Genomic DNA, 20,167 nt, shown 5'->3' on the forward strand with positions numbered 1-20,167 from the left:
GTCAACATCTACGGGCAGCAATGAACATACTTGATGTGACAGATGGTTCATGCGTGATGGCCTATGATGTGTATGTCTAATTGTACTCTATAAACCAGACAGTCTCAGTGTATTGTGCTCTCATTGGCACTGCATGAAAGAAGCACACCAGGATAATGCACAACCAGTGTTGGTCCATGTTCGTCAAGCTGATAACGGTTGCAGGCCCTGACACATCAATGGAACTATGAGGTTGGGCAGTGATAAAACAAAAGTCTTTATCTGTCTAGTGGGACATCTCGGGACCAAACATTGGTCAATTTTATTATTCAGCCAATGGAGATGGCTTCTGGCAATGTCATACGAGAACTTTACCTATCTCTTTTGCCACTCCCCGTTCTGTAAATCAGCTTGTCCAATGCTGCCTCTTCTTTCAGCTTTGTGGGTGTGGCAGCTCTGTTATTTGCTTGGAAGTTATGTAAAATTGATCTATCTTGAGTAAGTTTCTGATTAATGGCCAGATTTTGTATAGTCTACTGTTTGCATTGATATAATTGACAAGATCAATAAGTATAATTTAATTTGCATCACTAAAATAAAATTAACTTTCCATTACTACATTTTTGTTCATGAGACCGAGTTGAGTCCTCATTGACTGCAACATTTTCAACATTATGTTGAAATACTGTACCTAAATTCTCTGTAAAATTATTGGTGACATTGAGGCTATAAAAACTACTTCAACTTGGATGAACAGAACCTACTTTTCTGTTTTAATATTTGAACACATTATTTTCATTCAGTTGTCTCACATTAACCATTGATTTTATGGACCTGTCAGGTTTATGCTATCAGTATATTAAACTATGTATCTCAGAATACGCATTTGGAGAAGTAACATAGATGAAAAATGGCACACTATTTACCTTGCTTTGAATAGATAACAGAATAGTGATGAAAATAAATTACTAAGTTTGTGTAATCTTCTGCATGCCACCACCTTAGACATAATATCTACACCTATGATCTTAATCAATTTGATAAACCGTAGGTAGCTAGAAAAATTTGCCTGTAATTATTGAGCTTGCTCTAGAGAAGTAATATAAAATCAGAACTTGAGTTCAATAAGAAACGGCCCCCATTAAGATGATATGTCAAATGTTCTTAATATTTAACAATTAAAACCATATATTTTTTTTAAATCCTCAACAATACCTCAACAAAGTCGGGTAAACTTGTCATTTTAGCAGAGCAAACTGGAAGATTTCTGGTGATGTTTTGTTTTGGATTAGATGTTAAACTAAGGTCATGTCTGGTTATTCATCTGGAAAAATCCAATGATGGTTCAATCCTCATTCATTTTCTCCATTATCGTCATGTAAAAGCAGAGTGGTCATTCATCTAAATACTTGGAATAGATCAATGTTATAAATAAATTGCTTATAACTCAATAATTGCACAAAACGATAATCCATAGGAAGTGTTTTGGGATGTTTCAAGCTATTGATGAAATCTTTCATTTTCCTGTCCTGAAGGTATGGTTTTAACGTTTAGTTTGAGGTGAACATGAATAAAAACTTTCTCATGATAATTGTGTTCATTGTGTACAGGTGTTTTTTGTTAGCACCATAGAGAGTTGGGGGAGGAGGAGTGAGATTTGTATTCCTCCTGCGTGGAACCTGGACAAAACAGCAGATTAGAAAGAATCTCCCCAGCTTTGGGGAGTCTTGACACTCATGAGATGGGAGGGAAAAAGGGCTAGATAATAATAATAATAATACATTTTATTTATGGGTGCCTTTCAAGAGTCTCAAGGACACATTACAAAAATTTAGCAAGTAGAGGAAAAACATGTAAGGGGAATGAAATAAATAGTAGAGACATGACTAGTACACAAATTAAACACAGAATTCAATTCAAAACACAATATGAGGCAATTCAAGCACAGATGAAAAGGGAGGGGGACGTGGGGCTAAGGATAGGCAGAGGTGAAGAGATGGGTTTTGAGGCGGGACTGGAAGATGGTGAGGGACACGGAATTGCGGATCAGTTGGGGGAGGGAGTTCCAGAGCCTGGGAGCTGCCCTGGAGAAGGCTCTGTCCCCAAAACTGCGGAGGTTGGACTTGTGGATGGAGAGGAGACCGGCTGATGTGGATCTGAGGGACCGTGAGGGTTGGTAGGGGGAGAGGAGGTCAGTGAGATATGGGGGGGCCAGATGGTGGAGGGCTTTGTAGGTGAGGACCAGGATTTTGTAGGTGATCCAGTGGGAGATGGGAAGCCAGTGAAGTTGTTTGAGGACTGGAGTGATGTGATGGATGTGTTGGTTCCTCAACCAGTCCTCATCAAAATAATTCCCATTTAAAATAATTTCTGGTGGATTGAAACTTTGCTTTAAGGTGGCATTTTCAGGTTTAACACTGTTTGCTGTTTTTAGTATTAATTTCAACAGATAATTTGTATGGATCCTGATGCACAGTGGTTGTGTTTCTGTACTTGTAATCCAGGTTAGGGAACACATATTCAGATCAACAGTTTAGTTTAGTTTATTGTCACGTGTACCGAGGTGCAGTGAAGAGCTTTTGTTGCGTGTGGTATGCAAATTTAATTCAGAAAATAAATCTGGATTTTAAAAACAAAGGTAAGGGTGATGATGACTATAAAACCAGCAAATTGTGTGTGGCAAAAATAAATAATTCAGTAATATCTATTCGGGAAGGAAAAATAAGATTGTAATCGTTGCTGAGCTTGCCTTGAAATATCCTAACAAACCAGTCACTTGTGTCAAACCACGATAAACATTATATGAAATTGGACAAGACAACAAGTATAAACCTAACCATCAGACCTGAACACGAGAGAGGCAAGCAAAACATATTTAATGCTATTCATGCCTCATCAACAATATCTGAATGCCTGTGATAATTAGGTGATGCTAGCTCACAGCCTATTCATGCAATAGCTCTTAATCCTAAGAATAGATCAATTTCTATATTCACCATGACAGGGTACAAGCCATCATTAGTAAAAATCTTCAGTTGTGATTCCGGTATCCGGACGTGGCGTCAAAGAATGAGAAGCCGAAGCAAAGAAGTGGAAGCCAAATAACCGAACAGAAACGACGCCGAAACGCCAAATAACCGAAAGCGTACGAAGCTGAAACGCCATCTAACCGAAAGGGCGAGATGCCTAAAAGCCAACTAACCAAAAGGGTGGGACGCCTAAAAGCAAACTCACCAGAAGGCCGCTCTGCTGAAACACCAACTAACCGAAAGGCTGCGTCGCCTACAAGCCCTCACCAAATGGCTGCTCTACCGAAAAGTCAAATAACGGACATGGCATCGCCGGGGGGGCAGGACCTGTCAGCGATTGCTCCAGACCCCCGCGTCCATCACATCACTGACCGGTGGAGACGGGAGGGTGGGGGTCATTTTCCCACACCATATTAAGTGTGCTCTTATTGACCCCTTCCCACAGAATGGGGTCAGCATGAAAACTCAAAAAAGAGTTACTGATTTAAAAACAAAAATGTTACATGTATAAATAGTTCTTACATTCAGGAACCTGGTTAATTAAGTGGTGGGATTATTTCCCTGTCCTAACTATGCCTTTGCTTTAGCCGGTGGTTACATCCATTCCATCCCTCCCTCGCAAAGATGTGAGATTTCATTAAGAGCACACTTGGATGAATAGATGCATTGTCTAGCGCAGGGGTGAGGAACCTGCGGCCTTCAGGCCACATGCGGCCTTCTAGGCCATTAAGTGCTGCCTTTTGAATTAATCCAAATTTTGTAGAACAAATCCTTTTATACCAATGAGTAAAAGAAGATTCAACTAAATAATCCTCCCCGACTGACGGCCACAATTAAAACATTAGTAAGCCAAGAGGGCTATTTTAACAAAATAATGTACATTTTGAAGTACATCTAATTGAAGTTTCTTGGATGCGGCCTAATTAGATTACAGCTAATTTAATGCGGCAATCCAACATGAAAAGGTTCCCCACCCCTGGTCTAACGTCTCTTCCATGCGCACAATACATGAAGCCGATGAAATGAGACAACTGTCACACCAAAGATAGACACAAAATACTGGAGTGACTCAGTGGGACAGGCAGCATCTCTGGAGAGAAGGAATGGGTGGCGTTTCGGGTCGAGACCCTTCAAACTCAATCTTCAGGTCTGAAGAAGGGTCTCGACCCGAAAAGTCACCCATTCCAGTCCACAGACTACGGAGATGGAGCAAGCAGCCATCCATATTGCTCATTAAACTGTATGAACAAATTAGCTTGTTTTTATCATCCGCATATGCAGAGTATAAATGTGTTCAAAACAAAGCACATGTGTCCCGAGTCTTCAACGATAAAAATTGGTTTAAAACGTTGCCATTTACAACCTCTAAATGAGCAGTACATCATGAAGTATGTAGTGAATTAAAGTTAATTGTAAATACAATCAGCCTTTAATCATTTTATTAAGGAAAGATAGGCTGGATGATCGGCCCTTGTAAAGATTGGGGTCTGTTAACTGCAATCCACAAACCCCTCAATGTGTGGAACTAGTGCTTCTGCCACTGATCACATTGGGGGTAGAAATAAGGAACTGCAGATGCTGATTTACCAAGGAAAGACACAAAATGCTGGAGTAACAGCTGGTCAGGCAGCATCCCTGGAGAAAATGAATAGGTGATGTTTCTGGTTGTGACTCTTCTTCCTATTTCACAGAGGGGAACAGTGAGAGAGGGTCACCCAGAGCCACTAGGTGTGATTGCTCCCCCTCCTCAGTTGGTGGTGGGTGGAGTTTACCCCATAGAAATGCACTACCTTCATGTTTCACTCCACATCCCATGGAGACAAGACTTTAAAAGCATTGACCCATCTCCAGGAGAATGACAGTAGCTACTATTTGTGAAACGTGTATATCAGGTGTTAACACTATTAAAGAGGAGCAAACTACAGTGGTTTCTTAAAGCAAGGCTGGAACAATTTCATTGCTCTTTTTTAAATCTTGGATTTGGCCACAAGCATTACTTACAGTGTCCCTAAAATGCCCAATGTCTAGTGTTACTTGCAAACTTGCTGCAAGGAATTGAAACTGTGATAGGCCTTTCTCACGGGGCGACTTGACGCAAGATGTAATCAGAGTGAAGTGGTCGTGGTCTAGCACGATATCACACGATATAACGAGGGGTAGATAAAGAGTTCCCACGGGTACTCGGCATTTCTGTTATTTGTGCGAGTGACTTGTCCGTCTCCCGAGCTTTCCCGTTAAATCTTGAATGAACATTGTGAACTGTGAAGTGTTGATAAATCATCACGTGGCACAAATGATGTCACTTTTTTTTTCACACACTATAAATATCCTCCCTTGGTTGAATTGGCTCATTTGGAGACATGCCTGTACTAAGTAGTTTCGAGTACAGGATGGTGGTGTTTTTCATTGACGCGCTGTATGCAGCAGCCCTCTATGTGAATCGAGGACGCTTGCGTGAAGGCAGAAGGGTGAGATTAATTAAAAAGAGAATTAAGAGGAAGTCTCACTGGGTGAAGCCCATTTTTCAACGGAGACCTCTAATTGGACAATATGATAAACTGCTTAATGTGCTGTGCGAAGAGGGTAAAAGTGCATTCACAAACTTTGTCAGAATTCCACCCGAGCTCTTTAATGAGCTGAAGAATAATTTGGGACCTCTGCTGAAGAAGACTGACACTGTAATGAGAAAGGCACTGGAACCAGGGTTGCGCATAGCAATCACCCTCCGCTACTTGGCCGCAGGCGATTCTTATAAAAGTCTATCTTACAACTTTCTTGTCGCCACCAACACCATCTGTGGTATTGTCCGAGAAACCTGTGAGGCGATCATCAAATTTTATGCAGCTGAAGTGATGGAATGCCCCAGTACACCAGATGCGTGGAAGAGAGTGGCGCTGGGGTTTGAAAACAGGTGGAACTTTGCTCACACATGTGGGGCTTTGGATGGCAAGCATGTGGCAATTCGTTGTCCACCCAGAGGTGGCTCAAATTATTTCAATTACAAGAAATTCCACTCAATTGTACTCTTGGCGGTGGTTGATCATAACTACAACTTCCTGTATGTGGATGTGGGCACACCTGGAAGTGTTGATGATGGCCGGATTTGGAAAGAAACCTGGCTTAGAAAGAAAATGGAAGGTGGAACAGCAGGCATGCCTGATCCAGAACCTCTGCCAGGAGAAGACAGCCCGGACATCCCATATGCGATGGTTGCTGACGAAGCCTTTGCACTACGGCCCTGGATTATGAAGCCATATCCACAGAGGAATCTAACTAGGGAACAGAGGATCTTCAATTACAGGCTGTCAAGGGCTAGGAGGGTTGTAGAAAATTATTTTGGCATCTTGGCAAACAGATTTAGATGCTTGCTCAAGACAATGGAGCAGAAGCCCAAGAATGTTGAGACTATAGTATATGCAGCATGTGTTCTGCACAACCTGATCCGAATGAGAGGTGCAGCTGCAGGATCAGCAACAGCCATCCAGGACGGTGATCCAGGAAATGTCCTCGTTCTTCAGGGAACGGGGATTCCCCTCCGCCACCATAGATGAGGCTCACACCAGGGTCTCATCCATACCCCGCAACACTGCTCTCTCTCCCCATCCCCGCACACGCAACAAGGGCAGAGTCCCTCTGGTCCTCACCTTTCACCCCACCAGCCGGCAAATACAACACATAATCCTCCGCCATTTCCGCCACCTCCAACGTGACCCCACCACTCGCCACATCTTCCCATCTCCCCCCATGTCTGCCTTCCGCAAAGACCGCTCCCTCCGCAACTCCCTCGTCAATTCTTCCCTTCCCTCCCGCACCACCCCCTCCCCGGGCACTTTCCGTTGCAACCGCAAGAAATGCAACACCTGTCCCTTCACCTCCCCCCTCGACTCCATTCAAGGTCCCAAGCAGTCGTTCCAGGTGCGACAAAGGTTCACCTGTATCTCCTCCAACCTCATCTACTGCATCCGCTGCTCTAGATGTCAGCTAATTTACATCGGTGAGACCAAGCGTAGGTTGGGCGACCGTTTCGCCGAACACCTCCGCTCGGTCCGCCTTAACCTACATGACCTCCCGGTGGCTCAGCACTTCAACTCCCCCTCCCATTCCCAATCCGACCTCTCTGTCCTGGGTCTCCTCCATTGCCAGAGTGAGCAACAGCGGAAATTGGAGGAACAGCACCTCATATTCCGTCTGGGGTCCTTGCGCCCCTATGGCATCAACATTGAATTCCCCCAATTTGGCTAGCCTGTGCTGTCCCCTCCCCTTCCTTCACCCTCTAGCTGTCTCCTCCCACCCTCCCATCCGCCCGCCCTCGGGCTCCTCCTCTTCCCTTTTTCCTTCTTTCTTTCCCCACCCCCCATCAGTCTGAAGAAGGGTTTCGGCCCGAAACGTCGCCTATTTCCTTCGCTCCATAGATGCTGCTGCACCCGCTGAGTTCCTCCAGCAATTTTGTGTACCTTCAGGACGGTGACCTAGTGGACAGTGACACAGGGGGAATAACACTAGGTACATGGAGAAGTGGTGCAACCAAGGCGGAAATGGTCCCACTGCAGCGTTTCAAAGGTAACTCGGGCACATACAGTGGGAAAGAGCAAAGAGGCCATCTCTTCGCTTACTACAATTCACAATTGGGGAGTGTGCCGTGGCAGGACAGCTCTATTGATGGGTAGCCGACCACAGGAACACTACTGCATGTTAGCAGACATGCATAGAAAATAATCTGATAATAATGTCCCGTTGTAATCCTGCTTACTTCTCTTTGTTTCACTTTCTAGTGTTGTCCTCTGAAAAGTGCTTCCTATAAGATGGTCGTCCGCAAAACCTGCCATTTAGCACATTGCATTGTCCCTTTTATTGCCTGAGTTTAGGCTTGTTGCGGAGGTTAATGAATAGAATCTGTTTAAAAAAATCTAGCGTGCCTCATTTGTTGATTTTCATGTTTGCGAAGCCCTTTTTTAGACAAATGTTGTTTGGTGTGATGCACCTTCTCTCAATATGTGCAAGAAGTCGTCTTTTTATATTGTCAAATAGGAATAAAGACTTTGTCTCACATTGACCGTGATGATTGTCTTATTTAATTATCTACTGAGAGGTGAAACTTTCAAACGTTTAAATAGCTCAGCAATTGAGGGACATGAACACTCAAAAATGAAAAAGAATGAAAATGTGATTATATCACCTCCCTTCAACTATTTTGTGTTTCAGCATGAGAGGGATTATAACATTAGAGACATTCATCTTGTAGTGATGGGTTAATGAAGAATTGCAGACATCAATCTGATAGTAAAAAATATATTTATTTAACAATGAGCACTGACAATCAAACTGCTGAGTTAAAAGCTTTATCACACTTCAGGCTATAATAAAATGTGGAGCCTCCAACAGAAACAAAGTAATGCCCAAGAGGAAAAAACACACATTAACATAAGGACTCTAGATGTCACACCAAATGGTGAGTTGCCAACAACTAAAATAAACTAAAACTCACCTTCTGTCCCCTCTGTCCAGCTTCCGGGTTCACCGTTCGCAGGAGTTCCCACGGTAAACGCAAGAGTTATTACGGATATCGCACTGGCCACTACGTCCATATAATGTTTCAATGTTCAACCACAAGTGTACAAGTCACTCTTGGAGAAATTCAAGCTTGCTTGCTTGAATTTTCTCCCGAGTCGACAAGTTACACGAGTACCTGCCGTTAGCGCCACGGTGGTCCACGAATGCCGTACGGTTGTCGTACGAGGTTCCCACGATGTTCAACTCTGGTTACCTCTTGCGTCAAGTCGCCCCGTGAGAAAGGCCTATGAGACTTCTTAACAATGTTGCACATCTGCTCACTTAATATATCCATAACTACATTGAATACGTGAAATTGGGCATGTGGATTTTTAAACCTATATTGAAATACCTGGTTGTTGGAAGCAGATTTTATAAATAAAATAAGCTGTTCATTTGCAGCTTGATGTATCAAACGCTTATGCTGAAGCTGGTAGTTAAACACAGCTCTGAACATGCAATGTAATGAATGAACATAAGTGTACAAAATGAATGTTTAAAAAAAAATTTGTAAAACAAAATTTTGCTTTGCAGATGATGTGCTGAGTAAAGATGCTGGGGAATGTGTAATCTGTTTGGAGGAGCTTCTGCAAGGAGACACAATAGCCCGGCTTCCTTGTCTGTGTATCTACCATAAAAGGTAAGTAGATTATACAGCAGAGTAAAGTACTGAATTTGGTGTACTGAATGATGCCATGTTTTTTGCTGATGATTTCAAATCCCACAATTTTTTAGTTTATTTTAAAGATAGTTAATCAACTGATTACTTGTAAGATGCATCTTTTTGTCTGCAACGTGTAGATGGGACATGTTGGTCGGTGTGGTAAAGTTGGCCCGACGGGCTTGTTTCCATGCTGTATGACTCTATAATTTCATTTTTGGGGTTCCAATTTCATTTTTGGGGCAGTGACTAGTGGAGTACCGCAAGGCTCGGTGCTGGAACCGCAGCTATTTAGAATATACATCAATGATTTTGATGAAAGGATTCGAAGTAACATTAGCAAATTTGCAGATGACACAAGGCTGGGTGGCAGTCTGAACTGTGAGGAGGATGCTATGAGAATACAGGGTGACTTGGACAGGTTGGATGAGTGGGCTGATGCATGGCATCTGGGGGTCCTTGTTCATCAGTCAATGAAAGTAAGCATGCAGGTACAGCAGGCAGTAAAGAAAGCGAATGGCATGTTGGCCTTCATAACAAGCGGAGTTGAGTATAGGAGCAAAGAGGTCCTTCTGTAGTTGTACAGGGCCCTAGTGAGACTACAACTGGAGTATTGTGTGCAGTTTTGGTCCCCTAATTTGAGGAAGGACATTCTTGCTATTGAGGGAGTGCAGCGCAGGTTTACAAGTTAATTCCCGGGATGGCAGGACTGTCATATGCTGAGAGAATGGAGCGGTTGGGCTTGTATACTCTGGAGTTTCGAAGGATGAGAGGGTATCTTATTGAAACATATAAGATTATTAAGGGTTTGGACACACTAGAGGCAGGAAACATGTTCCCGATGTTGGGGGAGTCCAGAACCAGGGGCTACAGTTTAAGAATAAGGGGTAAGCCATTTAGAACTGAGATGAGGAAACACTTTTTCACCCAGAGAATTGTGAGTCTGTGGAGGCCGTTTCTCTGGATACTTTCAAGAGAGAGCTAGATAGGGCTCTTAAAGATAGCAAAGTCAGGGGATATGGGGAGAAGGCAGGAACGGGATACTGATTGGGGATGATCACATTGAATGGCGGTGCTGGCTCGAAGGGCCGAATGCCCTACTCCTACACCTATTGTCTATTGTCTTTTGTCCAATCCAGTCACAAAGTTATGAATCGTGGCGAAGGATAGGTTAGTTTCACAAAATATGTATGATTATTGATCATACATGTTGACATATGAAACTAGTCCTCTAAATATAATAGGTGTACCTCTGTTCTTAATCTGCATGAAAACAATTAATTACAAGTTAAATTATTTTTATTATGGGTACTCTTGTGATGCCACTATTTGCTCTCTGCTGCAGCATAGCTCCATTATGGTAACTAACCGTAGGATTAAGTTAATGAATTAAGGTGTGATTTGGATTTGAATTTAGCTGACCATTTCCCAGATAGGAGGACAGCCAGCAACATTTGAACACAAGATGTTTTATGTGGGTATTTCTGATGTTCGGGTCTCATTTGGTTGGCGCTACTTTTGTTTCAATGATGGATTCCATATATAGCACATTGAAAAGTCACTCCATCATCGGCTCTGACCTCCCCACCATCAAAGGGATCTATTGCAGTCGATGCCTCAAAAAAGCTGCCAACATCATCAAGGACCCACACCATCCTGACCACACATTCATCTCTCTGCTGCCATCAGGTAGAAGGTTCAAGAGCCTGAAATCTGGTACATCCAGGTTCAGGAACAGCTTCTTCCCTACAGCTATCAGGCTATTAAACTCGCCATCAACCAAACTCTGAACCATAACAGCCTTTTGCACTTTATCTGTTTATTTATGTGTGTATATGTAAGGTCTATGCTATATAGACACACTGAACTGTTCTGTATTTATATTTACAATACTCTGTTGTGCTGCAGCAAGCAAGAATTTCATTGTCCTATCTGGGACACATGACAATAAACTCTCTTGACTTGACTAGACTTGACAAGCTGTTAATAATGGGACAAGTAATGATAATATTTCATATCATATTTAGCTTACCAAGTGAGCTTTTGGATTTATTTTACCAACTCCACATTACTGTTTCTGAAGATGAATGGTAAGAGTAATGTTTTTCATGTATACATAAAATCTTGCGCTCAAGGTTAGGGTGACAGCGCTTTGCAATTTTTTTTACTTCACTAGCAATGAGCCACGTTTATGCCATACGGCATAGCATAAACCAGGGAAGCAGACACTCCAATTACAAAGGTAATGTGATAATCATAAGACATGTTATATGCCAAATTAACAGTAACATGGCAATAATATGTAGGGAAAAAATCATGAAATGTCTGAGGAAAGATTTTCTAGATCTGTGTCTTGAACTGAGGGCATTTTTAGACCTTGTGTGCTACGGGAAAGAGTTAATAAATAATCTAGCAAGAAAAAGAGATTATAATCTAAAATTTGACAATGGTTGAAAGTGACTTGGAACAATTTAATATTAGGGTCCTACGATACAAATTGAGAAAGTATTATGGGCCTGTCCCACTTAGGCGATTTTTCAGCGGACTGCCGGCGACTGTCAAGTTGCCAGCAGTCGCCTGAAAAACTGGGAACTGGAACAGCGACTGTCAGAGTGGAACACACACGCACACGCACACGCACATACAAACACATCGCAAAGGCGGGGGCCAGGGCAAGTGGGGGAGCGGTGTCTGAAATTCACATGGTGCAAAGCCAAGGTGATACTGACACATACCGCGATGAACAGGAAGGTTGACGCTGTAATTAAGATGGCTAGAACAATTACGGTAAGTCCTTTAAAAGAGGAGAAGGGGGAGAAGGAGTGGAAACAACTTTTAAGAAGCCAGACAACTTTTAATAAGCCAGAGATACACAGCTGTGAAGTTCGACGGACATTTAACATTGTCAGTTATCCTTGGTTCTGAAAACTCCTGCTTATGTTTTTTTTTCCCCAATGAGCCAATGAAAATGACCAGTCAGCAAAGGCGATTAACTAAAACTACCTCGACTACCCATAACTACATGCCCACTACAACTGCACCTACGACCACAGGATTATCGATTTTCTCCATGGCGACTAATTTCTGGTCGCAGAAATTGCAGACATGTTGAAAAATTTGCGCCGACCATACTGAGGCTGCAACTAGTTTCCAGAACGCGGGAGCTCCTCGCGACCATGAAGGAGACTCACCAGAAACCATCAGCGAACATGTGGCGAGCGCAGAGTCTCCTGCTCTCGCCTAAAAAGTTGCCTAAGTGGGACAGGCCCATTAGGCACAAGTTTGTGATTCATTGTAGCTAACAATGTTAAAGGTCAAAGGAAAAAGATTTTAACTCAAAAAGGATGGTAATCCTGAGGATAGGGATATCTTCAGAATTTAGCAAGGGAAGACTAAAGCATATGTAGCGAAAAGGAGATTAGAATGACAGAGCAATTTAGTGAGAAACATAGAAGCAGACCACAGGGAATCATAAACCAGGGAAGCTTTCCTAGAATAGGTCTGTATTGTAATTTTCTGTAATGTGAAACCACTTAATATGTGTAAACACGAGTTGGAAAAAAAAAATGCTTATATTTATTTACTTTTTTCAATGCATTCCCTGAAAGTGAATTTCATACCATGTCTCAAACTTTTGAGTAGTGATTTGTGAATGTTATGGGGGAAATTCCCATTACCCGAATGGCCGTAAGGTGGGGGGGGGTCGCCTAAATAAAAGCTTCATGGATATGTAAAAAGGAAATGGCTCATCGAGTTTAATGTGGGTCCCCCTGCACATTGAGACGTGAGGAATTGTTCTTGCACTTAAGCAAAATAAGTACATTTATTTTGTCTTCCTGGAAGAAGACACAATCCTCCATCAGTTAGTGAGAACCAAAGGGCTAAAGGAGATCAAAGAAATTAGCATTCATTTTAACCAATGGCATTGGAGTAGTAAGTGGGACTAAAAGCCAATACATTCCCAGGACTTGCATCCGAAGGTTGTGAAATAGGTGGATGCATTGATCAAAATTCCATAGATTCTAGAACTTTTCCCACATTGGAAATATAATCCCACCTTTTAAAAAATGAAGGAGTGCCAAAGGGACTCCTTGCAGAACAGTTAGACCAACACAAGTAGGAAAAAAATGCTGGAACCATTGTGAAGGATCTGGCACACATTTAAAACAAAGATTGGGCAGGATCAAAATGGATTAAGGAAAAATAAATCATGTTTGATAAATCTTTTTTTTTGGTTATTGATGCTTAGACAATATGTGTAAGGGTGAACCAATTGATTTAGTGAATGTTTACTTGCAAGCCTTTTGATAGGATACCACCATATAATATAAGTATGTACGTATACTGGGCTTACTATGTTGATGTGAATTGAAGTTGACTAATGAGCAAAATACAGGCACTCGCCGTAAATAGGTCAATTTGGGTTGGGAGGCTATGACTGTGCTTGGGGCAGGGATCATGCTCAGATCCAAACTGCTCATACTTTATATCAATGATTTGGATAAGGGAATCAAGTGCAGTAACTGGATTTGCTGATGGCATAAAGTTGAGTGGCAGTGTGGGCTGTGAGAAGAATGCAGGAAGTCAGGTCTCTGTACCTTGCCTGTGAATGGGCAAGAACACGGAAGCCTGAAGAAGGATCTCGACTCGAGACGTCACCCATTCCTTCTCTCCAGAGATGCTGCCTGTCCTGCAAAGTTAATCCAGCATTTTGTGTCTATTTTAGATGAAATATAATGTTGGAAAAAAATTGAGACCATCCATTTTAGTACAGAAGGCATCTTTTAAAAGGAGCAAGTTTGAATAGTGTTGACATTTAAAAGGGTCCAGATGGCTTTGTACATACATTTTTGAAAATACCAAGATTCAGCAAGCAATTTGGAAGTTGGTGGTAGACACAAAATGCTGGAGTAACTCAGTGGGACAGGCAACATCTCTGGAGAGAAAGAATGAGTGACGTTTCAGGTCGAGACCCTTCTTCAGAATTTGTAAGTTGGTCTTTATTGCAAAAGTATTTGAGTGTTTTATAATGTATATATTGGGAATATTATCTCACTACCTCAGGATTTGTTTTGTTGTGATAGAGAGAATGCAATGACATTTACCGAATTGATCGATGAAAAGAGATTAAGCGGACTGGGCCAAAACAGTTTAGAATTCTAAAGAATTGGGGATGTTTTATTTGAAAAATACAGATTTTTTTTTCAGGCTTGACTTGATAGATGTAGAGATTATGTTTTCCCCAGCAGAGATTCTAGAACCAGGGGTAACAGTCTCAAAGTCAGAATATATATGAAAAGAGATTTCTTAACCCAGAAGATTGTGGTATTCTGTACCCAAGAGGATTGTGGTACTCTGCATCCAAGAAGGTTGAGGCATTCTGTCCCCATGAGGGTTGTGCAATCTGTCACTGGGGTTGGTCAAGGTGGTGATCGATAATTATGGAATTTCAAAGGAATGAGGGATATTAGTACGGAACCGTGCTACTGAGATCTAAGTCGGGGATGATATCATTGAATGTAAATGAATGAATGAATAGGTTTATTGGCCAACTATTCCCATACAAGGAATTTGCCTTGGTGCTCCACCCGCAAGTGACAATATGACATACAGTGACAGTTAGGACTGACACATAAAACATTAACGTGGAAAAGCTTTTCCCACTGAGAGTAGGGAAGATTCAAACAAGGGGACATGACTTGAGAATTAAGGGACTGAAGTTTAGGGGTAACATGAGGGGGAACTTCTTTACTCAGAGAGTGGTAGCTGTGTGGAATGAGCTTCCAGTGAAGGTGGTGGAGGCAGGTTCGTTTTTATCATTTAAAAATATATTGGATAGTTATATGGATGGGAAAGGAATGGAGGGTTATGGTCTGAGCGCAGGTATATGGGACTAGGGGAGATTATGTGTTCGGCACGGACTAGAGGGGTCGAGATGGCCTGTTTCCGTGCTGTAATTGTTATATGGTTATTATATGGTTATTAAACATTAACAATAAAACATTAAAACATCATTGATTAATCATGTGAATTAAATAAAATACCAGAGCAAAAGGAGGCTACAGATTTTTGGTTATTGAGTAGATCTACTACTCGTGGAAAAATGCTGTTTTTATGTCTGGCTGTGGTAGCTTTGACAGTCCGGAGTTGCCTTCCAGAGGGAAGTGATTCAAAGAGTTTGTGGCCAGGATGAGAGGGGTCAGAGATGATCTTACCCGCTCGCTTCCTGGCCCTTACAGTATGTGAATGGAGGGAAATTTGCCAATAACCTCAGCTGATCGGACGATTCGCTTCAGCCCCCAGATGTCGTGCTTGGTGGCTGAGCCAAACCAGACCATGATGGAGAAGGTGAGGACAGACTGCGATGGCCGTATATAATTGGACCATCATTGCCTGTGGCAGATTGTGCTTCCTCAGCTGCTGCAGGAAGTACATCCTCTGATGTGCCTTTTTGACTAGAGTCGATGGTGGCCCGGCTATGCATCCTGCAGCTAACATTTAGATAAATATTTTTGTAATGCAGAGCAGCTTCTTTTAGTCCAATCTAGATAAACTAAATCAAAAGTGTGTTGCATGATGCGCTGGAATACCAAAAAATAACAGGACATTGTGCTGGATTTACACAGATTATTTCCCACAAAGGTGGGTGGGCGGGCGGGTTCTTTGTAGGTTATTTATATATAAGATTGGTGAATTCAATATTCAATGATGAACACTATTGGGTTGTAAGCTACCCAAGCAGAATATGAGGTGCTGTTCCACCAGTTTGCGTGTGACCTCATTCGGCAATGGAGGACGATCAGTACAGAAAGACCAGTGTGGGAATCGGAAGAGGAATTAAAATATTCAGCTGCCAGGAGATCCAGCAGGCCTTACAGATCAAGCATAAGTGTTCACCAACACGGTCATCTAGTTTTTGCCTGGTCTTGCTGTTATAAAGGATATTTAAGAGGTGCATGTGAACCTATGTCTCACCTTGGATTGCTGGGGTCCTGGATGAATGTAAGGGTTGAGGATTGGGGCAGGTGTTATACCTCCTGCGGTTGCAAGTAAAGGTACCCAAGGAGAGGTTGCGTTGGGTGGGAAGGGATGAGTGAACCAAGGTGTCGAGTACGAAGCAGTCTCTTGTGGAAAGGGATGAGGATGGAATGATGTGACTGGTGGTGGGGTTACATTGAAGATAGCGGAAATGTCAGAGAATAGATGTGGAGGCTGATGCGGTGGAAGGTAAGGAGTAGGGGCAACTCTACCTTTATTCCATCTGGGAGGAGCGTGAGCCGAACTAATGGATAAAAAGGACCAGTCTTGGGACCAGATGCAGCGGACATATTGAGAGGGGGGGAATGACGTCTTTGCAAGAGGCAGGATGGGAGGAGGTGCAGGCTAGCTGACTTTAGGAGTCTGTATAGTTGACATCAGTTGATAGTCTGTCCCCTATGATGGAATCAGAGAGATCAAGAAAGGGAAGAGAGGTGTCAGAAATAGTCCAATTTGAGGGTCGGGTGGAAGGTAGTCCAATCTCAAGTGGTGGTGTGCCATCACAGAGAGGAAACATTCACTCTGATCTATTGAGGGATATCATTCACAGTTAATTGTAATATGTGGAGCACAAGAGATTTGAGTAGAGAAGTGAGGTGAGGGTAAAGATAGATTAAAGTGAAAAGAAAGCTTTGTGAAATATAATACTGCCTTGTTTTTAATCAAGTCTTAATTTGTGAGAGGTTATATATATATTTTTTTTTATGTGCCTTTTCCTTCCTGGACACCTGTTTTTTTCAGAACTTGCTTGTAACTCGGAACAGGTCCTGCGGTATGTGCTCAGACTGGACCCTTGTGCATTAAGGCACATTAGCTTTTGCTTGTTCAGATGTTTCTTCGTTGTGCTCCTGGCTTTTCTGAAATAGTTGGTTTCATTTGACTGGTCAAAGATATTCAAGGATGCACACAGGCCACAATGAATAATTCACTTGTGGACCAACACTTGTGGCAAGCAAGGTCTTAAAATGGCACAAAAACAAAATACTGTGGATTTTATGGCTAGAAATATGAAATAAAACTGAAAATGTTGTAAACACCCTGCAACTCAGGCAGAGTTTGGCCAGGTGTGGAAAATGTTCTCATATCTAATTATTTGCTTATGGGTAAAAAACAACCTTTGACAAAAATTATTTGATATATGGAAAGTATGTGTTCTGCCTTTCTTGCCTTTGTTATAGTGAGGCCTACTACCAGGTGAATCAGAATATAGAGAGACCGTGGTAATACAAGCACTGAATGTGAGAAGGGAGGTGAGGCAGACAAATGGAAAGTTGAGGAGTTGGTATTTCTGTCCAGAATTGGTCTTGTCCTTGAAATTATTATTTAATAAGATATTAATTTGTGGTCATTTGCCTGACGGGCTTTGATTCATTAGATTAGAACTGGGACTATTCAAATACCATTCTGTGGGAATATAGCACCAGGGGAGCACAGAGTAGATTTTGTTGTTACTCACCAGAGGGGAATGCAGCAAAATCCAGCCTTAAAACCTGAGTTTGTTGAAACTGGCCACAGGAAAAGGCTGCCAAAATGACGGTAAAACTTATAATTAACCACGACTGTATTGTTTTGTGCATCTGCCTGTCCAGTCTTCATAGGTATTGAAAACATGCAATAAAGATAACACAGCAGTTTCAATATCTGTGTGGTATAAATGACTTTTATTCATTTCTCATCCATGTAATTTGGGATCCACTCAAATGTTCAATTCCAGCTACTGTATTGCACTGTTAGATTGTATTAAAACAGACTCTGTGGTTTGATGAATGAAGACAATAAATTTGTCCCCCAGTAAAGTTGCAAATTCTGTACAAATCAGGCAGGGAGCTCTTTCTTTTGTTGCGTAAACAGGATTTCCTAAATCATGAACTGTCGAACTTTCTTCCTCACCTCTATTATCTTGTTTAATTTCTCACTGGAATATTTGCTGTTTCTCATCTTGAAATTCCTGGTATTTATCAATTTCACATTGTTACAGTATTTTTAAACTCTAAAGATCGAGCTTTGTCTGCTCATAATTGATGCTATTTTGAAATTGTCCAAGATCCTGTCAACAAACATCTGCCATTTCAACTCAACCCCAAACTAATTCTGGGTAGGTGACAGCAGGCTCATTAAATGCTACATCCGTTAATGCAGTTTTTAGTTGAGAATGGGAAATTGTTCAGTGTTCAATCAAAAATATAGCTTGTCTTCTGACCAAAATTTCCCATAACATGTAGAAAAAAAATACCGATGAACATAACTCCCTAAGCTGGTTGGTAATTGTGAGTCTGAAGAAAAGGTCTCGACCCAAAATGGCACCCATTCCTTCTCTCCAGAGATGCTGCCTGTCCCGCTGAGTTACACCAGCATTTTATGTCTATCTTCTAGTAATTGAGCTATGGTTGCATTACAATGCAGAAAGCACCTGCTAAAAATACGACAATCTTTCTATACCCAATTGTTAAACCTGTCTTTCAAATGTGTCTGACATATCACATGCCATCAGAAGAAAAATGCTTTCAATTTTACTAAAAAATTACATTTTAAACGTTTATCCATTTTTAAAAGTAACATTTTCCATTAAGGAATTGATTAATTATGCTCATTTTACATTTCTGTCTAAACAGACTTATTTTTTTTAAATTCTTCCTCTCACCTACCTGAAACTATATTCAACATATCAGTTTTAAACCTGTAGCAATGGTGTCACGTTATCTAATCCTCTTGGGTAAATGTTCTGCTCCATTAAGAAGATGGAAAGCACTGACGGTGTTCATGCTGAGAAGCTGCTGCTGCTGCCAGCAAAATTGGTCACAATTCAAGTAAATTTCACTGCAGAATTAGAGCCCTGTTATGAACTTCTACAGGAATTATTTCCTTATAACCTATATGGAAATGGTTATGGTGCTTGGTTTTACCTTCCATGGGTTAAATGTCCTCTAAATCCCTCAATTGGATTATTGGTTTGTAATCGTACTGAACTAGTTCTAAGGCTATTTCAGATGCATCTGATACTTATAATGGCAGATCAGTATGCGTTAGCATTACCCAATTAATGTGTTTCAAAAGCAGTTTTCAATTGACGTTACTGTTAATTGCAATAACTAATATTACAATTCTGTCCATACAAATGCAAAATCCACTATTTTGACTCGAAAGTCACATTACATTAGCTAGGATACTACATTGGGATGCAGAATGGATGAGACACCCTTAGTTGCATAGAGTGGAAGGAAGCAGGATGGGCAAGGATAATGAGCTAAATTCTAAATGTTTAAAAATTGAATTTTCTATGGTACTTTGATGGGGGGCCACGTAACTTTAACACAGTACATTTAAATTACCTTTAGCAGGATGCGCTTTAAATTACTTAATTTATTAACCATTAGAATGTATTTAGTTTATTATTGTCACGTGTACAGTGACAGTGCAGTACAGGTACAATGTTCTATCCAGTCAACAAGTACGTGATTACAATCAAGCCGTCCACAGTATACAGACACAGGATAAAGGGTATAATGTTTTTGTGCAAGACAAAGGCCAGTGAAGTATGATTAAAGATAGTTTGAAGGTCTCCATTGAGGTAGATGGAAGGTCAGGGCTGCTCTCTAGTTGGGGAGAGGACGGTTCAGTTCTGCCTGATGAGAGAGGTGAGAAGAGGGAGTGACCGGGATGAGATTGGACTTTGGTTATACTGGTGGCCTTGCCGAGGCAGCGTGAAGCCTAGAAGGAGTTAATGGGTGGGAAATTGGTTTATGAGATAGACTGGGCTGCATCCGAAACTCTCAGCAATTTCTTGCGGTCTTGGACGGCACAGTTCCCAAACCATGCTGTGATGCATACCGATAAAATGTTTTCTATGGCACATCTGTAGAACTTGGTGAGGATTGTTGGGGACGTGCCAAACTTCCTATACCTTCTAAGG

General features: G+C 41.7%; 1 protein-coding gene across 2 annotated transcripts in view; it reads left to right on the forward strand.

The window, feature by feature from the left end:
* znrf1 (zinc and ring finger 1) overlaps positions 1-20,167 on the forward strand; it is a 195,639-nt gene that overhangs the window by 144,558 nt on the left and 30,914 nt on the right. For both annotated transcript variants that reach the window (XM_033036165.1, XM_033036164.1), the window contains one exon: positions 9,093-9,198. In XM_033036165.1, the coding sequence (XP_032892056.1) occupies positions 9,093-9,198 (106 nt within the window). The remainder of the gene's footprint in view (positions 1-9,092; positions 9,199-20,167) is intronic.

Source organism: Amblyraja radiata, chromosome 17 (assembly GCF_010909765.2).
Source record: "Amblyraja radiata isolate CabotCenter1 chromosome 17, sAmbRad1.1.pri, whole genome shotgun sequence".
NCBI classification, from domain to species: Eukaryota; Metazoa; Chordata; class Chondrichthyes; order Rajiformes; family Rajidae; genus Amblyraja; species Amblyraja radiata.